The sequence below is a fragment of the Pelophylax lessonae genome (assembly GCF_965119305.1).
Source record: "Pelophylax lessonae genome assembly, chromosome: 5".
Classification (NCBI taxonomy): Eukaryota; Metazoa; Chordata; class Amphibia; order Anura; family Ranidae; genus Pelophylax; species Pelophylax lessonae.
Genome location: NC_138772.1, coordinates 327,358,198 through 327,379,807, shown reverse-complemented (window position 1 = coordinate 327,379,807; position 21,610 = coordinate 327,358,198). Strand labels below are relative to the sequence as shown.

General features: G+C 51.2%; 2 protein-coding genes across 2 annotated transcripts; both read right to left on the bottom strand.

Moving 5' to 3' along the window:
- Window positions 1-2,610: 2,610 nt before the first annotated feature.
- On the bottom strand, window positions 2,611-14,943 carry LOC309556507 (uncharacterized protein; the record flags this gene model as incomplete). The annotated part of the gene is made up of 2 exons (XM_082258956.1): window positions 2,611-3,206; window positions 14,532-14,943. 2 exons carry the CDS (start codon window positions 14,941-14,943, stop codon window positions 2,611-2,613), a joined length of 1,008 nt encoding a protein of 335 aa, XP_082115082.1.
- A 1,183-nt stretch (window positions 14,944-16,126) lies between these two features.
- LOC309556506 (uncharacterized protein) lies at window positions 16,127-16,900 on the bottom strand (the record flags this gene model as incomplete). The annotated part of the gene is made up of 1 exon (XM_082258955.1): window positions 16,127-16,900. The coding sequence occupies one exon, from the start codon at window positions 16,898-16,900 to the stop codon at window positions 16,127-16,129; it is 774 nt and encodes a 257-aa protein (XP_082115081.1).
- Between the last annotated feature and the right edge of the window lie 4,710 nt (window positions 16,901-21,610).

Here is a 21,610-nt window from a genome sequence, read left to right as displayed (position 1 = left end):
AATTACGCTGTAAAACGCCTCTCTGAACACAGGTTTGGGGCATATTTTTATGCCCTTGAAAGCTGCTCTATAATACGCCTGTAAACGACACATGGTGCCTATGCACATTAGACAACCTAAAGCTGCTTTCAGAGACATACAAAAATAAAATGCCAGACATCTCTAAAAAGAGCATTTTTCCTTCCCACGTGCATGAGGCCTAAGTTGCCATAGGAATCAAAATATTAGGAACACAAATTTCAAATAATAATTTTCATTTCTAGACGACTACTAAAGTTGTGGACTCCAGGCATTTTATTTTATATTCTAATATGTAGATGTGTACCTTTTACGTAATCTGTATTGCTATCAATAAAATTACGTTGCCTTAATCACTTCCATACTGCTGGACGTCATAGGACGTCCTGGGCTTTTGGTGGGGATATCTGAATGATGCCTGCAGCTGCAGGCATCATTCAAGAAACATTTTTTTTAGCCAGGGATTCTCTTCACAATAAGAACAATCATAGCGGCTGTTCAGCAGCTTGATTGTTCTTGCAGGTAATGGTTAATAGTTAATACCTACTTGAAATAGGCATGATACAGGTCACGTGATTGCTTTTCATTCCTCAGTACATCATGGACCTGCGGTTTGGGCATGTACACATGGGTACTGGCTGGCTGGGGAAGTTGTTGCCAATCAATGGAGGAGTGATGGATGGGGGGTGTGGCTACACACTGACCATGTAAGAAAAAGGCACGCTGTGTGCTTGTACAGCCTGTCTGACAGAATAACAGGGGACGCAAACTGACCATGCTAGTACAGATTAGCTTGTCTGGTTAGTGTGGTCAGTTTACAACTGTGAAGTGAGGAACTGGCAGGATCAATCAGGTAATACAGAAGAATAACAAAGCTATATAAAAATAAAGATTTAATATGTGCTTTTATATATATTTTAAGGTTAAAAAACATTTTTAAGTTAATAAATATTATTTAATTTAAAAAAAATGTGTAAAGAAGGGAAGATCTGCAGTGTGCATTATATTGGTAAGACAAATATTTAGCTTTTTTTTGATAATAAGCCTAAATCTTTTCATGGTAGCCCGGTTTTGATGGAAATCAGCTAACCCTCACTTTCTGTAAAATTACAATCTACATTTGAAATAACCATAAGGGACTAAAAATGAGGATATACCATCTTCCAACCTGCAGTGAATCGAAAATCTTATTCTGAGGGAGCATTTGGAATGGTCCTTTTAGGCGACCTTCATGGGCTGTACAGTTGCTGAGCATTGTTACATGTTAGGAATTTGTTCCCGCATATTTGTAAAGCTACTGATAAGCATGACCAATGTAGAATAGATGTCACCCCCAAACTCTTAGGCTGCTTAAAGCCAAAGGCTCCACCCCCATGCCATAAACCTTTCCCTTTACCTAAATAATTGAGACCACACCGTGCTTGGAGTTAATTGGCCACAGCAGCCATTTTATTAACCCTTTTACCTTAAAATTAACATAAGGAGAAAAAACATTCCTTACAAACATAAAACAATCAGTCATTAGGCCTGTTGGTCTTTGAGGCTCCTCCAAATAATTCCAAATCCTGCACTGCGGGACCTGTGCCCTGATAGGCCTCCAGCCGCGTCACCGGCTCGGAGACAAACCACTCCCCGCAGTGCCACCATTTTGAATTCCATTTAAACTGACATTAAATGGAATGCACCACAGGGACCCATACCAACGATGAGTCCCAACCATACCCTTATCCTAAACTGTTCACCTCCCCCGCCAGCAAAGACCAACAAAACGCCCAGCTGCCATGACAATATAAAATTCCCCCAGAAAGGACAGAAAGCACAAAAGACATGAATCAAAATCAACCATAACAGTCCCAGAAATTAGGGAGGGTGGGTGGGAAGCTTCTTCTTCCTTCGTCCGTTGAACTTCCACTGACCTCCAATCTGAGGGGCCACCCCTCCTAACTGTACCTCAACCCCTCCCAAACCTGATACACCAATCCCTGAATACCCCCCAACTCAAAACAATTTAATTTAACTCACACCTGCCCTGTCTCCCCTCTTCACATGGTCATGTCTGCCCTGCGCTATTTTTTTTTTTTTTTTTTTCGCTTCGGGCCTTGCTTGACCAATGTAGAATAGATGTCACCCCCAAACTCTTAGGCTGCTTAAAGCCAAAGGCTCCACCCCCATGCCATAAACCTTTCCCTTTACCTAAATAATTGAGACCACACCGTGCTTGGAGTTAATTGGCCACAGCAGCCATTTTATTAACCCTTTTACCTTAAAATTAACATAAGGAGAAAAAACATTCCTTACAAACATAAAACAATCAGTCATTAGGCCTGTTGGTCTTTGAGGCTCCTCCAAATAATTCCAAATCCTGCACTGCGGGACCTGTGCCCTGATAGGCCTCCAGCCGCGTCACCGGCTCGGAGACAAACCACTCCCCGCAGTGCCACCATTTTGAATTCCATTTAAACTGACATTAAATGGAATGCACCATAGGGACCCATACCAACGATGAGTCCCAACCATACCCTTATCCTAAACTGTTCACCTCCCCCGCCAGCAAAGACCAACAAAACGCCACCAGCACCCAAGGGTGACACCTTACCCTTGCGTGCCCCTCCAAACCCTCAAGGCTCGCTGGATCCCATCCTGTAATCCCAGGGCCCATAAATCTATACCCACCGCATTGAGGTGGACTCCATCATCCCGCAGATACCGCCATGTGTCCACTTCCAACTCCAGGTGGCGAACCACCAACCCCCCATTCCGACACACAAAGCGCCCCACTTCCTTGTTCAACTTAATCCGAGCCTTATTAAGGCGCGCGACCGACCTGGCCATGCGCCAGGACGTGCGGGCCACCATATCCGACCAAACTACAAGCAGCGCCGGAAAAGCCGTGCGCAGCCTAAGGAAATCCAACTTTATGTCCCTGATCAAGGCCCGCGCGGACCTGGCCCCCAAATCGTTGCCCCCGGCATGCAGCACCAAAACATCTGGCTGCCTGTCCAACCGGGCGAAACGATGCACTTCGGGAAGGACCCTGCCCCAAGTAAGCCCCGGCACCCCCAGCCACCTGACACAAGCCTCGTGCCGAGAAAAACCAAGTTGTCTACCATTAGGACGCACATCAGCTCTCCGGGCCCCCCAGAAAACATACGAGTGTCCCACGATCCAAACAAGGCAGGGTTCCAAACCTACAAGAAAAGGGGACAAAAGGAAAAGAAAACCAACCAATAATCAGATAACCAGCCGGGCCCACACCCCCCCAGCGACAAAACCACCCCCTGTACATACCCTACACCAACAGCTGTGGACGAACGTACAACAAGAACCTCCTAGACTCCCAGCGCCCAATGCGTTTGACCGCATCGTCGTTCAATCCCCAGCGTGCAGCCTCAGTGGCCGCCCCGATCCGAAAGGAATGAGATGCAAACCTACTGGCATCCAAACCCAAAGAGCCCACACACCTTCTGAACACCGATACAAATTGAAAACGAGATAACGACGACCCGTCCGCATGCATTAAAAATGAACCGGGCCGCGAAGGGCGGATTGCCCAGTAATCCCGAACCGCCCCTACCGGGCACAGCGGTGAAGACGGCACCGCGAACAACCGGACACGGACCCCCTTGCCACTCTGGTCCGTTTTGGACCGTCGAAGGAGGATAGTAACCCCCTCCCGACCGACAGAGACATCCTGACCCAATAGGCCCCCCGGCACCGTCCGGGAGGAGCTGACCAATTCCCCAATCCGGAAAGCCCCGAAAAAAGCGAGAGAAAAGGCCGCCCTAAACAACACCACCTCGTAACTCGAGGCGCAGTGCTCCCCCAATTGCCGGCAGACGTCCTGCAAAAGAGCGAAGGACACCGGGCGCCTAGTGTCCCTCCTCCGATAAGCCCTGGAATAGCCCCGTAACGCTTGTCTCACCACGAAGTCCTTCGTGTAATCCTGACAACCCAGAAATTTAAACAGAAAGGCCAAGCCGGACAACTTGCGAGCCACAGCGGAAGCCGACGCGCCCCTCTCAAAATGATCAGAGACAAAAGAAAGTAACACCCACCTGACCTCCGGACCCAGAGGATCCACCGATGCCACCCGCAACACCTCCAGCCACTCCAACCATACCTTGCAATAAGCCGACCACGTGGACTCGCTCACCGACTTCCTGATCCATCCAGCGAGGACCCCAAGGCAATCCCCCATAGCCACTCCGGACACGTGACTCCGCGTTGCTCCGCTGCCGGTGCCAACTCCCGGAACCTGTCCCACTGAAAACGAGACAGCGCGTCAGCAATATCATTCTTAACCCCCGGAATGTGCACAGCGTACAGGAAAACATTCAACCGTAGACACCGCAAAACCAAATACCTGAGGAGGCGCACCACCGGCTGAGACGAAGCCGACGCGCGGTTGATCACCTGAACCACCCCGAGATTGTCGCAATGGAGGCGAACCTTCAGGTTCCTGAACTCCGCCCCCCAAATCTCCAGGGCCACCACCACCGGGAACAGTTCCAGCAACACCAAGTTGCTGACCAGCCCCGCTACCTGCCATGCCCCCGGCCAAGGGGCGGCGCTCCACGCCCCCCGGTGAAAAAGCCCCGTACCCCGCCGAACCAGCAGCATCGGTAAACAGTTCCAAATCAAAGTTGCTGATCGGCCCGGCCATCCACAAGGATCTACCATTGTATGTGGCCAAAAAACCGTGCCACAGACGCAAGTCATTCCTGTGTTCCCTGTTGAGCCTGACGAAGTGAGTGGGCAACTTCACCCCCGAAGTCGCCGCCGACAGCCGTCGGCAGAAAACCCGGCCCATGGGCATAATGCGGCAGGCAAAATTCAATTTACCCAGCAACGACTGCAAGCTGCGCAACTGAATCTTGCGCAAACCCAGCACCCCTTCAATTTCAGCTCTCAAAGCCCCCAATTTATCCTCCGGTAGGCGACACTCCATGGCCTCCGAATCCACGACAATGCCCAGGAAGCTGAGCATCGTGGTCGGGCCTTCCGTCTTGTCGGGGGCCAACGGAATGCCGAAGCTCCCGGCCACATGCTGCAACGTGGCAAGCAGGATCGCGCACCCGTTGGACGAGGGCGGGCCCACACACAGAAAGTCGTCCAAATAGTGGATCACCGAATTCACACCGGAAACCTCCCGAACCACCCACTCCACAAAGGAACTGAAGGTCTCAAACAGCGCGCACGATATGGAGCAGCCCATAGGAAGGCAGCGATCCACATAATACGCCCCTTGCCACCGGCAGCCCAGCAATCGAAAACTGTCCGGGTGAACCGGGAGCAACCTGAACGCCGCCTCAATGTCCGATTTGGCCATCAAGGCCCCCCGCCCATAATGTCGCACCCAGGCCACCGCGGCGTCAAAGGAAATGTAAGACACCGTACAGGCATCCGGGTCGATGGCGTCATTCACAGACCCACCCTTTGGGAAGGAGAGGTGGTGAATGAGGCGAAACTTGTTGGGTTCCTTCTTGGGAACCACCCCCAACGGCGAAACCACCAAGTCACGCACCGGCACCTCCGAGAACGGGCCCGCCATGCGACCGAGAGCCACCTCCTTGTGCAACTTATCCGACACCACCAAAGGGTGGCGCAATGCCGAACGCAAATTCCTCGCCACCGGCGGCACCGAGGCCAAAGAGCAAGGGATACGAAAACCCACCGCAAAACCCTCCCCCAGAAGTCGGGCAGCCGCCCTATCGGGGTACCTATCTAGAAAAGGCCGCAGCCTTTCCACCCTCACCGGCGTCGTCCCCTTTGTGCGAAGGCTCTCCGGACCGCCCTTTTCCGGACTTAAAACACCGAGCCAAGGCATGGGAACCTCCGCAACCGGAGCATTCATGTTTGAAGCGACATGTGCCACCGAACTTACAGGAACCCTCATTAAATTGCCAGCAGAAACCCCTCCTCTTTGCGGCCGGCTGTCCCGGGGTCGCAGAACCACCGGCCCCCCCTGGAAAAAACTGATTCGGAGCCTTCGCAGACGACATGAGCCGCATCCACAGGCTGATGTCCTTGTGGTCCCACCGCAAGGACGGCCTAACCGCCTTCCGCTGCCGGAACTGTTCGTCGTACCGCAGCCAGGCCGACCCCCCGTAAACCCGATAGGCTTCCCCTACAGCGTCCATGTAGCAGAACAGGGCCGAGCAGTTTTCCGGCGCCTTTTCTCCTATGACGCCCGCCAGAATGGCAAAGGCCTGCAGCCAATTGGCGAACGTCCGAGGGATAAGCCGATAGCGTCGCGCCTCCTCGTCCTCCTTCTTGCGCTCCTCCGGTTTAACCCTGTCCAGGTGAAACTTCTCGAGGGGCAACAGCGTGAAGATTTCCACGTACTCACCCTTCCAGATCTTCTCCCGGACTTCCTGCTTCAAATGTGCCCCCAATGGGCCCTCAAAACAAACATATACCTCACCTTTCGCTGAATCGTCCAGGCGAACAGCGTCCGCCTTCCCCTCCTTCGCCGTCCCGGTCTTGTCCCCCGCCGCCCCGGCCGTCACTGCCACCACTGCCGGCGCACCAACAACCTGGGGAGGGGCCCCAGCCCCCCCCGCAACTAGCCCCGTGGAAGACGGCCCCGCCAGCCCCGGGGCCCCCCCCGGCTCCGTGCCCGAGCCCCCCGCCGGAGGCACCCAAGCCGCCGCTGGAGACAAGCGGCCCCCGTCCCCCGGGGGCAAACGCCCCAAGAGGTCCCGTAGACCCAGGAGGAAGCCCCTCAAACCCCCATCATCACCCCCTTCCGGGGTCCCCGCCCCCACTGGCCGGGACACCCCCACCCCCCGAGCCCCTCCAGCACTCCCACCCCCCACATCAAACAAGCCCCGCAAATCAGACAAAGCCAGAGAAGGAATTGTGACCTCACCTGTCTGCCCAGGGGGGGCGCCCCCAGCCGCCGATCCAGCCTCCCTCGTCGCCGACCGACCACCGACATCCTCTTCCACATCCGATCCGGACACCTCGCCTTCCGAACGATCGTCCCCGGGCACCGCCGACATCCGTCCACCAGGTGTCGCACTCCCGCCATCTGCAGAGCCGAGCGACAGGCGTCCACGCCCCCGTACTCCAGCTCCGCCCGACGGAGACCTCTGTGAACCAGCCGAACTTCCGATGACCCGGCCACGTGACTTGCCCCGCCGCGTCATCTCTCTGCGCCCAGCCGAGGCCGACTCCGAGTCCCGCCGATCACTGCTGCCACCGGCCGCCATGAAGCCGCTCCCCCGCCGAGGCACCCCTCCGACCGGAGCATCGCCAGTAGGGGAGCCCGCCAGTCCAGTAGCACCCCGGCGAGAGGGACGGGGAGAGACCGAAGGCCGCCTCCCCCCACTACCCCCAGAGCTCCGTCCATGCAGAGGATTCCTCCCAGAGGCGCGCACGGCCGCAGCAGGAGTACGCTTAGCCGGCGGCCCTGAAGGGTCCCTGTCGGGGCTCCTAGGATGACGCTGAGCTCGAGGGGAAGGGTCCGGTGAAAAACGCTCCGGCGGCCGTGACCGCCGAGCCCGCGGGACCGCAAGCCCCTCCGAATCCTGTGCAGAGTCCTGAACCCCCATCAACGTGGAGACCTGGGACCGGAGCCACTCAGTCCCCTTCACCGCGGCAGCGGCCTTGATTTGCTCCAGCAAAACGTCCAAATCTGCCATCACAGACCAGGGAAGCTGAGGTGAGATGCTCTGCAGTGAAAAAGGTGGGTGACCAAGCTTCTTCTTCCTTCGTCCGTTGAACTTCCACTGACCTCCAATCTGAGGGGCCACCCCTCCTAACTGTACCTCAACCCCTCCCAAACCTGATACACCAATCCCTGAATACCCCCCAACTCAAAACAATTTAATTTAACTCACACCTGCCCTGTCTCCCCTCTTCACATGGTCATGTCTGCCCTGCGCTATTTTTTTTTTTTTTTTTTTCGCTTCGGGCCTTGCTTACATTCAAATATTCACTGATGCTACATGTTTATTGGTGGCTAATGGTCAGTATATATACATACTAAAAAAAAAAAAAAAAAAATCAATGGGTGCATGTTCTAAATTTAATGAACTCATGTTTTTTGTCCACCTGCTTAACAATGGAACATCTAGCACTAAATCACATATGAATAGTGTATTGACCTGGAAGCCCAACTACTTGAGATGTTCTGCAAGCGTTCACTTCAGCGCATGCTGGACTGAACATAGACATCAATGTTGGGTCACTTAGCAAAGAACTGAGGTTCTGAGAGATAGGAGCACTGTAAATACAGGTGCTCTCATTTGATACTGAGGCCAATGATCTATTCCATATCTGATTTGGCCATTGATGTGACCATTCTCTAGTGAAAGGGTTGGCTGTTAAGCACAATAGAAACTGTTACATTATCATACAATAAAAACAACCGATACTGTCTTTTGGCATTTAAAAACTGCTGGCAAAAGCAATTCATGTATCTCTTTTAACCTACTATTCAAAGTTTTTAAATTGGAGAGTTTGCTTAAAGTATATCTGAAGCTCAACTTTTTTTGCCATGTGTGTCTTATTGAAGGAGATTTCCCTCCACGTCCTGTCCTACAGACTAAACAGGAAGTAAAGCAGGGTATACACGGACCAAAAATTGGCTGGTTCAGCAATCACCAGATTTATTTTTGTCCGTATATAGTGCTGTCCGTGCAAGTCAGTCTAGCAACTAGCTTTTGTTGAACAGTCATGCTTAAAAAAACAGAATTCGATCAGCACTTGCAGCCAATAGCTACAGTGCTGATCTGTATATTCTGATGGGAGTAGGGGGACGATTTCCCCTGTTTTCCATTTCTGGTGGCCACACAAAATTTTGGATTTACCCTCACTTGAAGTCCTGGTGACAGTGTTGATCAGGACAATTAGTGAACTTAAATCTCTTTAATGGGGACGCAGACATCAATAAAAACCGACTGTGGTTCTATGTCCTCACCACTCCAAATCTAAAATAAAGGGGTAACTATTAGACAGGGTTTATTTAGCGCCAACAGTTTGCGCAGCACTTTACAAAGCAGTTTGCGGTTTTCAAAAAACAAGAACACATACTCACTTCCATGCTGCAGAATCAATGTGATGCTTCAGCTGTTCCCTGCCGGCTCTAGGCCCGAGAAAGAAGTGTTCACATGACCGCTGATCTCTCAGTTCTTAGTCAGCTCTGAGCAGAGAGCGGTGACAGTAAGTCACACCGCTCTTCAGTGCTCACTGGAGTGATGGGCTGACGAGGAGGTGGGTGCAGGCGCTAAAGGGGGCAGCAAAGCACTGAGAGCCATGATCAGCTGTCAATCAGGCAGCTGGGTGGATCCCGACAATGTGGTCGGGATACTTCAAGAGCTTGGAGTGGCTCTGTGATGTCAGCTGACAATGGGCTTTAGCCTGCTAATAGCTGACTCTGGGTCACAGGAGCGCAAAAGTAAGTGCACTACTGTGACCTATAAGAGAAGCATGGCCAAAAACACTTTGGCCATACTTCTCTTTTAACCACTTTACAACCGGAGGATTTTGCTGTCTTCCGTCCAGGCCACTTTTTGCGATTCGGCGCTGTGCGACTTCAACTGACAATTGCGCGGTCGTGCGACGCCGTACCCAAACGAAATTTACGTCCTTTTTCTCCCACAAACAGAGCTTTCTTTTGGTGGTATTTGATCACCTGTGCGATTTTTACTTTTTGCGCTATAAACAAAAAAAGAGCGTTTATTTTGAAAAAATAACAATATTTTTCACATTTTTTTATATGAAATTCCCCCCAAAAAAGATGTAAAAACCAATTTTTTTAAAAGTTTTTGGCCAATTTGTTTTATGCTACATATGTTTGGTAAAAAAAATCGCAATAAGCGTATTTTGATTGGTTTGCGCAAAAGTTATTGCGTTTACTAACAAAGGGAAAGATTTCTGTCATTTTTGGTGTTTTTTTTTTAACGCGTAATGGCGGCGATCTGCGATTTTTTTTGCGGGACTGCGACATTGCGGCGGACAGACCGGACCCCTGACTGACATTTTTGACACTTTTGGGGGTACCAGTGACATTACTGCAGTAATCAGTGCTATATATATGCACTGTTACTGTAAAAATGACACTGGCAGGGAAGGGGTTAATTTTATTGGAGAGGGAGGGGTTAATGTATGCCTGGTGCTTACTGACGTGTAGGGGGGGAGGTGACTATGTGATTCATGGACAGATCGGATGTCCAGCTATGCTGAACAGTCCGATCTGTCACTCCCTGTCACTATGGAGATCCGCCCGCTGTGTTTACACACAGCGGGCGGATCTCCAGACTCGATCCCCGACGATCGGGTAAGAGCAGCGGCGATCGCCGCTGCTCCTCCCCTGGCCCGACTCCCGCTGTGAATGAAAACAGCGGGAGCGAGCCTCCGGCGGCGCGCAAGCGCCGCCCAGAAGGGGAGGAGTCCAGTCACGTTAATACTACGTGACTGGACGGGAACGAGCCACTCTGCCGCAGTACTATTACCGTGAGCGGTAGTAGAGTGGTTAAATAACTAACATAGCTGACTTAGAACAGACAGTGATGGGGGCTTGGAACATACAAATACTATAACACTGTCAGATATGGTTTATTGCACATGGCTCTTTCCTCAAACAGAACTTAACTATATCAACATTAACTATTTTAATGCTTATGCTACTAGCCTTAGTAAATAGATAGCAAGTTATAATATATTTACTCGTTTAAAACTTTTTTATTTTTCCATTTCTTTAGTTGCTTCCTGGTTCCTGGCCTCCTGTCATACATCCCATCAGTCTTAATGGCCATTTTTTCCCCTTTCATCTGGAGGAGGGGCTTTCTCAGCTAAGCACACCCTCCTGCCTGCCTGCCTGACCTATTCAAAAGGGTACCGAAAGCCCATGTATATTGTACTGTGCATGTGTAAGATTTTCTAGGGTGTTTTCACAGGAAGGGCAGATGGATTCCAGGAAGAAAATGCTATATGAATCATCTGCCCTTACCCTTAATGCTAGGGGTGTATTTTTCAAAGTGATTTCTGAACAAAATAATGCATGGATGGAAGGGTGAGTGTGCTTTGATATTAAAAATGAATTAAATAGAGTTTTCAGTTTGTGGTGCTCAGATCCAGGTAAGATTCACTTTAAAGCGATGCATACTAGCACAGTATGCTTTTACTTTTCAGGGGAAAAAAAACACATTGGGTTTACTTCCTCTTTAAAAAACGAAAAACATTTGCACTAACCACTCTGGGGGTGTTTACACTTCCTGTAGTTCATTCATCAGTGCCATCTTTAAATAGGTACTTCTATTACAAACTGATGTGCATCAGTTATAGGCAAAGGCTTTGGACAGTCCTACCTGGCACACCTGCCCAACTGGTTCATGCACTGACAGCTCTTAGTTTAGCTGTAGGCAGTGGTGAACTCTTGGAGTATCAATCAAGATGCTGTGTCCAGTTATCTTCTAAGTCTATTAGTGGAGCCATGTTAGGTGTAATCTGACTAAGTCTGGCCATATACAGCTCAGATTTTTTCCAATTCCTGCTGGATAGGCCAAAATCTAAGCCATGGGAGGCCTTGTTAGCACCACCCACCTCTTCAAATGTTGATTTAAAAATTGACTGAGCTAGGTGGAAAATCTCATGAAAGTTGTACACCAGTAGGCGCTAAGTTAAGTACAGTATATTGGACTTTAGTTCTGCTTTAAGGTTTAGATGTATATTAACCCGTTGGAGCCTAAGCCTTTTTCTGACACTTGTTGCTTACAAGTTAAAAACAATTTTTTTTTTTGCTAGAAAGATACTTTGCACCCCCAAACATTATATATCATTTTTTAACAGAGATCCTAGAGAATTAAATGGCAGTTGTTGCATTTTTAACGGTTACCAGTTTATAGTTATTGAGGAGGTCTAGTGCTAGAATGAATGCCCTTGCTCTAACAATCATGGTGATACCTCACATGTGTGGTTTAAACACTGTTTGCGGGAGCGATTTAGGTACGCGTTTGCTTCTGCGTTCGAGCACGGAGGAATGAGGGGCTTTACATTTTTTTCTTTATTTTATTTTTACACTTTCCCTTTAAAAAGTTTATTGCTGTCACAAGGAATGTAAACATCCCTTGTGACAGCAATAGGCAGTGACAGGTAGTCTTTATGGAAAGATCTGGGGTCTATAAGACCCCAAATCCCTCCTTTGCACTTAAAAGCATTCAAAACGCCAAGTTTGGCTGTTTTGAATACTGTCATTTTTTTAAAATCTGGTGCCTTTAAGGCTCCAGAAAACAGAAGCTGATGTCATGACATTGCTTCCGGGTTACTGAATCCGAGACTCATTCAAAGGCAATTCTAGCTTCGTTTGGGTCTCTGGCCAGCCGGCGGACATGTCGGCTGGTCGCTCAGGCCTCCCCGTGGGACAGGAAAGCCGGGTGAGTCATGGAAGGTGGCGGGAGTGGGGAGTGATGTCTCCTCCTGCTGCTTGTAATAACAGCAGAGCAGCTGATTAGCCGCATCTGGTGTTGTTATTACAAGAAAGCTGACCATCAGGCCAAAAAAAAACGGTACTGGGGTGATGCCTGCTGCTGCAGGCATTACCCCGGTACAACCCCTTGAAGCCGAAGGCCGCATATTTGCGTTACATCAGCGTGAAGGTGTTAATGCAAGCCATACAGTACATTATACAATGTAAAGCTGGGTATACATGTTCAGTTTTACTTCATTCAACCAGCAGGTTGAACAAAAAAAACTGACAGATTCCTGATCAACACAATGATGTGAGATACAGGGATCTCACCCGCTGACTGGCGGGACCCCCCCCCCCCCCTTCTGGCCGGGATACAAGGAACAGCGCTTGCAGCTTGCTGGTTTTCCAGCAAGACCGTTGGGCAGATAGCGGTACATTTGCTGAACTGGCCAACTTTTGGTACATGTGTGCCGGTCTTAACTGAATGGCAGTTTGTTAAAACACAGCAGATCATCATCAATTGTCTTGACTGTGGTATTGCCGACGCTGCGGCTGCTCCTTGCCCCATACAACCCAAACCTACCAACAGACTCCCCTTTTACTTGTCTAAAGAAAGAAGGACACTACAATCATTTGTTTGGGTTTAAAAGGCCATAGCAGCCAACTTTATTAGAACTAACTAGTAAAACACTAGCTAGCAAAGAAATTACCATTATTCAACAAAAACAATCCAATACCAAAATTTAAAAGCGAATGACCATTTAGGATCTTGGAAGGCAACTTGACTTCCCCCCTGGCTGTATCCCTGACCCCAATAGACCTCCAGGCCCTCAGCCGCCACTGCACCAGCTCAAGGACTATGAACCATTGGGATCCCTTGATACCGCCTACTGACGTTGCCAGGGGTAGGTCCACCCATACCTAAGATGGGCCCTACCCCTCCATATTCCCTTTCCAAGTAGTCACAGCCCTCCAAGACCCTAAAACCCCAGCCACTGCCATGACAAAGAAAAACACACGAACCGTGCCCTAGCTAAAACCTAGACGAACAGCAAAGTCCGAAACACAAATTGACATTCACAGTATGCGTGCAACATTCATCATACAACAAACGCAGCCAAAAAATATTACAAATTCCCTCATCAGTAAAAAGTAAGTTTTTTTTTTTTTTGCTATGTTTCCTAAACCTGTTTGTTCGATAAAATTCTTTTTTTTTTTTTTTTTTGTATTTTAGTCTCCTTTTTTTTTTTTTTTTTTTTTTAACTGAGTATAACCATATCCCTTTTTTTTTTTTTGCACACTCCGAAATGACAAAGGGATGGGCGGGCGGGAGAAGTTCTCCTATTGCTGTCTGGTCTCCAACTGACCGGACCCCTGGTCCCACCCTAAACTAGCCCCTGCTAACCCCACCTTGCCCCACCCTGCCCCACCTTCCCAAAAACCAATCACCTGCTTTAATTCTTCCTAAAAAAGTTAACCCCCACTGGGTAGCAACCTTCCCTGCAAACCCCAGTCATGTCCAGCCTTCCGCTTACTGCTGTGCATCCATCTCCAGGCTTCCCCCTTGACTGTGGTATTGCCGACGCTGCGGCTGCTCCTTGCCCCATACAACCCAAACCTACCAACAGACTCCCCTTTTACTTGTCTAAAGAAAGAAGGACACTACAATCATTTGTTTGGGTTTAAAAGGCCATAGCAGCCAACTTTATTAGAACTAACTAGTAAAACACTAGCTAGCAAAGAAATTACCATTATTCAACAAAAACAATCCAATACCAAAATTTAAAAGCGAATGACCATTTAGGATCTTGGAAGGCAACTTGACTTCCCCCCTGGCTGTATCCCTGACCCCAATAGACCTCCAGGCCCTCAGCCGCCACTGCACCAGCTCAAGGACTATGAACCATTGGGATCCCTTGATACCGCCTACTGACGTTGCCAGGGGTAGGTCCACCCATACCTAAGATGGGCCCTACCCCTCCATATTCCCTTTCCAAGTAGTCACAGCCCTCCAAGACCCTAAAACCCCAGCCACAGCACACGGGCATGACCCCTTATGGCCGTGTAGCCCTCCAAACCCACAGCGCCCTCTGAATACCTTCCTGCAGACCTAAAGTCCACAGGTCGATGCCCACCGCGTTCAAATGAACCCCGTCACCTCTAAGATAAAGGGCCGGGTCCTGCTCCAGCTCAAGATGCCGGACCGCCAGACCCCCGTTACGCACAACAAACTTGGCCACCGCCTTATTCACCTTAATCCTGGCTTTGTTCAGGCTAGTCACCGAGCGAGCCAGGCGCCAAGAAGTGCGGGCGACAATGTCCGACCACACCACCACAGTCCGCGGAAAAAGCGTCCGCAGCCTCAGGAAGTCCAGTTTGACATCCCTAATCAGCTCCCTGGAGGAACGGAGGCCCAGATCATTGCCGCCCGCATGCAACAAAAGTATGTCGGGCGGCCGCTCAAGACGGGCGCAACGATGGACTTCAGGGAGGACAGGGGACCACAGCATGCCTGAGACCCCAATCCATCTAACCTTTACCTCCTCCCTGCTGAAACCCAATTGGCGCCCCTCTGGCCGAACCGCAGCCCTCCGAGCACCCCAGACCACATAAGAATGTCCTAATATCCAGACCAAGACTTCCGTGGCTCCTGTAAAACATAAGGAGGGGTACATACCAACATACGTCCTGAGTACACACACAAAAACCCACAGAGAAAAACAAAGAAAAACACCAGCATACACGTAACGAACATTCACTAAATGACCACCCCTGGGCCCCGACCAGAACAGAACAGATCCCCTCTGCCGCATCACAACAGATGCGGACGGACATACGAGCGAAATCGCCTGGACTCCCAACGCCCAATTTTCCGAAGGGCCTGATCCCCAAGGCCCCACCGAGCCGCTTCCGTGGCGGCTCCAATGCGGAAAGAGTGAGAGGAGAAATCCGTCCCCTGAAAACCGGCCGCCCCCAAGCACTTCCGGAGGACAGCCGTAAATTGAAAACGTGAGAGGGCCGTGCCATCAGCCCGTAAAAACAGAGGACCCTGTTGAGCGGAGCGCACCTGTAACCAATGCCGCACCGCAGCCACGGGGCAAAGAGAGGACCCAGGAACCACCCCTAGCTCAACACAAGCCCCTCTGCCCAGCTGGTCCGTTTTTGACCTTTTTATCCGGATTAGAAGCTTGTCCGGATGCAAGCAAACATCCCCCAACTGCAATCCCCCCTTCCCCCGCCTGGAAATACTCACCAATTCGCTAATCCGAAAAGCTCCAAAGAACGCCAAGATAAACGCCGTCCTGAAGAGTTCCACCTCCTGGTCCGCAGAACACACTCCCGGCAAGCAGTCCACCAACCGGGACAACACATCAAAGGAAATCGGGCGCCTGGAATCAATCGAACGAGTACCCCTCGCATAACCCTTCAAGGCCTTTTGAACAAGGAAATGTTTGGTTACATCCGCAACCCCCCACAACTGAAAGTAGAAGGCTAAGGCCGCCATTTTGCGGCGTAACGTAGAAATAGACACACGCTGTTCAAAATTCAGGCTCACAAAATATAAGAGCAGGAACAACCGTTCCCGATCACCAGAAAGACCCCCCACCTCACTCACCATCTGATGCCACGTCGCCCACACACGTTCGTAGGCCGTCCAAGTGGAAGGACAAACCGACGCCCGAACCAATTCCATTACTGCGGCGAGACGATGTTCCACAGCTCCCCGGGACACATCAGGCCTTGCTGATCCGCATCCGGTGCCAACCTCCGAAACCTGTCCCACTGGAAGCGAGAAAGAGCATCAGCCACCGAATTGTCAACACCCGGAACATGCACAGCATAGAAAAAATAATTCAGGAGCAAACATTTGAGCACCAGGTGGCGAAGCAACCTAATAACCGGTGGAGAAGAAGCAGTAATGCTGTTGATGGACTGAACTACCCCCAGGTTATCGCAATGAAAACGGACCCTCTTATTTGTGAAATCCTGACCCCATAACTCCACGGCCAACACAATGGGAAATAATTCCAACAGAACCAAGTTACGAATGAAGCCAGAATTCCGCCAGGAGGCCGGCCATTCCCCCGCACACCATTGCCCCTGGAAATAGGCCGCAAAACCCCCCGAGCCTGCCGCGTCAGTAAACAGCTCCAGGTCAAAGTTCGACACCGGAGCTTCCAACCAAACCGAACGGCCGTTAAAGGATCTCAAGAACAAATCCCAAACCCGCAAGTCATCCCGATGCTCTTTAGATAGGCGAATGTAATGATGCGGCGCCCTGACTCCCGCCGTGGCAGCCGCCAACCTCCTGCAAAACACCCGCCCCATGGGCATGATGCGGCAGGCAAAATTCAATTTTCCCAGCAGAGACTGCAGGGCACGCAGCTGAATTTTTCGCGTGTCCAAGGACCCTGCAATAACTCTGCGTAGGTCCATTAGCTTGTCAACCGGAAGCCTGCATTCCATTGCCATCGTATCAATGACAATGCCCAGAAATCGCAGTTCCGTGCACGGCCCCTCAGTCTTGTCAGGGGCTAATGGGACTCCAAAATAATCAAACAGCTGTTGGACCGTAGCCAAGAGCGTCGCACACATCACCTCCCCCGGAGGACCTATCACCAGAAAATCGTCTAAATAATGAATTATGGAAGACAACCCAGAAAACATCCCTAACAACCCATTCCAAAAAAGAACTGAATGTTTCAAACAGCGAACAAGAAATGGCGCAGCCCATAGGCAAACATTGGTCAACGAAAATTCCACCCTGCCATTCACAACCCAAAAGATGCAGGCTGTCCGCGTGCACCGGCAACAACCTAAACGCAGCTTCAATGTCAGTTTTCGCCATAAGGGCCCCCCGCCCAAAACGACGCACCCAGGCCACCGCTTTATCGAACGAAACGTATGAAACCGAGCATAAGTCGTCCGCTATAGCGTCATTCAACGAACCCCCCGGGGGGTAAGACAGGTGGTGAATGAGTCAAAACTTATTAGGTTCCTTTTTTGGAACCACACCCAGAGGAGAGAGTACCAGATTCGGCAAAGGCGGAGATGAGAAAGGGCCCGCCATTCTGCCCAACCTCACTTCCTTCAGGAGCTTCGCCGAGACCACCGACGAATGCGCCCTAGCGGAACTCAAATTGCCCCCGGGAGGAGGAACCACCGACAAAGAACAAGGAATGCGAAAGCCTTGCGAAAACCCCCCCAGCAAAAGAGCGGCAGCTTCCCGATCAGGGTACCTACTTAGGAACCTGGCCAACCTTTCCACTTTCACCGGCGTCCGCCCTCTTACCAGCGTCGGCATGTTTTGCTCCCCCATGCTTAAAGCATCGTGCCGACGAGTGATTTCCGCCGCAGTTGGAACACTCGTGCTTGAAGCGACAGGAGGTTCCAAACTTGCAAGTGGCCTCGTTAAACTGCCAACATAAGCCTTTACGTTTTGCGGCCGGAGAAGGCGAGGAAGCCGCCCCCCCGACCCCACCCTGAAAGGGGGTGACCGGTAGATCTAGCCTGGGTCATGAGGCGCATCCAAAGACTGATGTCCTTATGATCCCAGCGCAAAGATGGTCTGACGGCCTTGCGTTGACGAAAATGTTCGTCGTATCGCAACCAGGCCGTACCACCATAGACCCGATAAGCTTCCCCAATGGAATCCAAATAACAAAATAGGGGGGAACACTGATCAGAATGTTTTTCCCCTATTACACTGGCCAGAATTGTGAAAGCCTGCAACCAGTTGGTAAATGACCGCGGAATCAAACGATACCGGCGCTTTTCTTCCTCCTCCTTTTTAGATTCATCAGGCTTGACCCTGTCCAAGTTGAATTTTTCCAAGGGTAGCAGAGAAAAAATCTCAACATACTCACCCCGCCAAATTTTTTCCCTCACTTCCGTTTTCAAATGAGCACCCAGAGGTCCCTCGAAGCAGACATAAACTTCGCACTTCGCAGAATCCGCCATGCGCACAATCTCCTTGTCCCCATCTGCTGAACCCGACCCTTTTGTCACCGGCGTCACCCCAGGAGAAGACGACGGCACCCCAGAACTTACCTCCACTGCATCAGCCAACCCACCTGTGGCCTGGACCGAAGGAGCTGGTACCGGCGTCACCGAACTCACCTCTTTTGATCCAGTGGATTCCGCCAGCGGCCGTGAAACAGAAGAACATCCCGCTGCCGACCCCACTGATTCTGTAACCCCCCCTGTTGCAGCAGCCCACGCATGTATCGGCGCCCCCGCGGGTGCAGCCGCTAAAGCCGGCTCGCACTTAGACAACAAATCCTTAAACCCGGACAAAAGAGTATGCAGCAAAGACACTCCCCCTATGCCGTCCGGGACTGCCTGTGCACCCGGACCCCCTGAAACATGCGTCCCCCCACCACTACCTAGGACCCCCGCGCCAATAACAGGCGAAGAGGGCCCCCTTGCTGGGAGAGAAGACGAACTAAGCAGTGCAGACAGCGTAGATGGAGCCTGGACAGCAGGCAGAGCAGACACACCAGAGGAATATACCACAGAAGACCCGACAGGAGGAGAGGCAGGTACAGAAGGAGCGGAAAACAGAAGGGAAGGAGAGGCAAAGGACACTGACTTACCTGGCTGACCCGGTGAAAGCCTCCGCTCAGCCGTCCGTCCGTGTCCCGAATGAGGAGCCGCCCCGACATCCAGAGTATCCTCTTCATCCGATGCCGACAGTTCCCCTTCAGAGCGCTCTTCCACCTCCGCCGAGTGGGACACCTGGCCAGTCCCTGAAGAGCCACCGCTGCAGCCGGACAGGCTGAAGATTCCATCGCTGGGAGCTGCCACTCTGCAGGGAACAGAGCGGCCTCCGTAGGTCTGGCGCAGGGCGGTGACGTCACTGCCCTGCGACGCTGTAGCACTTGTCCTCAGCAGGCTTCCATCCGAAGGTCGCATGCCCGTGACGTCATAGACGGGCGCCTCCGGCCGAGCACCGCCACTCATTCCCGCCTCCTCTTCTTCCCGCCGAACGCCCCGCCGCAATGGGACAGCGGCGGGCGCCGAGATCCGGTCCGGAACCACCGATGGGACGCAGGGGACCCTCCTGGAGCCTCGACTTCTTCCACGAGAGGCCGCGGCCGTACCCGGAAGTAGGCCCGCACCCGGACCCCGCACTTCACTCCCACGCCGGACCGCGCCGCCACCGGAGGGACCCGGGGAGCCAGTCGGATGTTCCAGAGCTGCAGGTGAGGGGGCAACGGAGCTGGAGGGGGCTGCGCTCACTTTGCCAGGGCCCCGTCTGTGTCGAGGATTCCTCCCGACCCCCGCTGTACCTGTAGGAGGCTTCCCACTGACAGCCGAGGTCGAAGGGTCCCTAGGGGGGCTCCCTAAGCGACGGCGGACCCTAGGGGTCGTTTCTGGGCTGAGGCGCTCAGGAGGCCTTGACCTCCTAGGCCGTGATAAAGTTGGGGCAGGCGAAGCTGGTACCTGCCCCGACCCCTGTAGTAAGCCATCCATATTGGCCTGAAGCCATTGCGGACCATTCGCCATGGCCGCACTGCGTAACTGGGCCAGCATAGAGTCCAAATCTGCCATACCGATAGACAAAGGGGGGGGGGGGTACAGAAGTTCTCCTATTGCTGTCTGGTCTCCAACTGACCGGACCCCTGGTCCCACCCTAAACTAGCCCCTGCTAACCCCACCTTGCCCCACCCTGCCCCACCTTCCCAAAAACCAATCACCTGCTTTAATTCTTCCTAAAAAAGTTAACCCCCACTGGGTAGCAACCTTCCCTGCAAACCCCAGTCATGTCCAGCCTTCCGCTTACTGCTGTGCATCCATCTCCAGGCTTCCCCCTTTCTTTAAATAGAATACTTTCTTTCTTTTTTTTTTTTTATTCTTTGTGGCATCTCAGTGCTGCGAATCGTCAGCCTCTTTGCAGCCATTTAGGCTCCATTGCACACCTGAGCGTATCAATTTCAGGTGTTTTTTCGGGCGTTTTTTGCAGGTGTTTGGAGGCAGGCATTTCCAGTATGCACTCTGCATATGTTCAGATGTTGGAGTGCATACTCTTCAGCAAACCATATTTGTTAGTTAAAGCGGAGTTCCACCCTAAAAATTTTTTTTTAACAAAAAATACCACTAGGACAGTCAGGGCTAGTGCATTTAACCACTTGCCGACTGCCTAACGCCGATCTACGTCGGCAGTCAGCCCCTCACAGGCAAAGTGACGTAGGGCTATGTCACTAGCTTGTGAGGGTCTAGGGAGCGAGCGCGCGCCCCCGGAGGCGCGCTCCCGCTCCCGCGTGGTCAAGGACCTCCCCGCGCGTGTGACCGGCGGACCCGATGTCCGCCGGTCACTCGGCGATCGGCGGGGGAGAGGGAGAATGTCAGGCAGCGTGTGTAAACAAGCCACCTGTCATTCTCCTTGCTGTTAAGACACTGATCACTCGGATCTAGTATGTAGATCCGTTGATCAGTGTCCTTACAGCTGAAGCCACAGCCAATCACAGTAGAAAGCACGCCCCTAGGGATACACACAGCCCCTCCCTCCCAAATAAAGTTAACCCCTTCACTACCAGTGTATTTTTACAGTAACAGTGCATATATATAGCACTGATTACTGTAGAAATGTCACTGGTAACCCCAAAAGTGTCAAAAATGTCAGTCAAGGGTCCGATCTGTCCGCCCCAATGTCGCAGTACCGCAAAAAAAAATCGCAGATCGCCGCCATTACACGTTAAAAAAAAAAACAACAAAAATGACAAAAATCTTTCCCTTTGTTAGTAAGCGCGATAACTTTTGCGCAAACCAATCAAAATACGCTTTTTGCGATTTTTTTTACCAAACATAGGTAGCATAAAACAAATTTTTACATTTTTTTTTGGGGGAATTTCATATAAAAAAATGTGAAAAATATTGCTATTTTTGCAAAATTGACGCTGTTTTTTTGTTTATAGCGCGTGATCAAAAAATCGCACAGGTGATCAAATACCACCAAAAGAAAGCTCTGTTTGTGGGAAAAAAAGGACGCCAAATTTGTTTAGGTACAGCGTCGCACGACCGCGCAATTGTCCGTTAAAGTCACGCAGTGCCGAATCGCAAAATACCCCCTGGTCGGAATGGGGGTAAAATCTTCCGGGGCTTAAGTGGTTAAGCAACCATAGCCTCTGAACTGTCCCCTGTTTAACTTACCTGTAAGAAGAAAAACTTACCTTG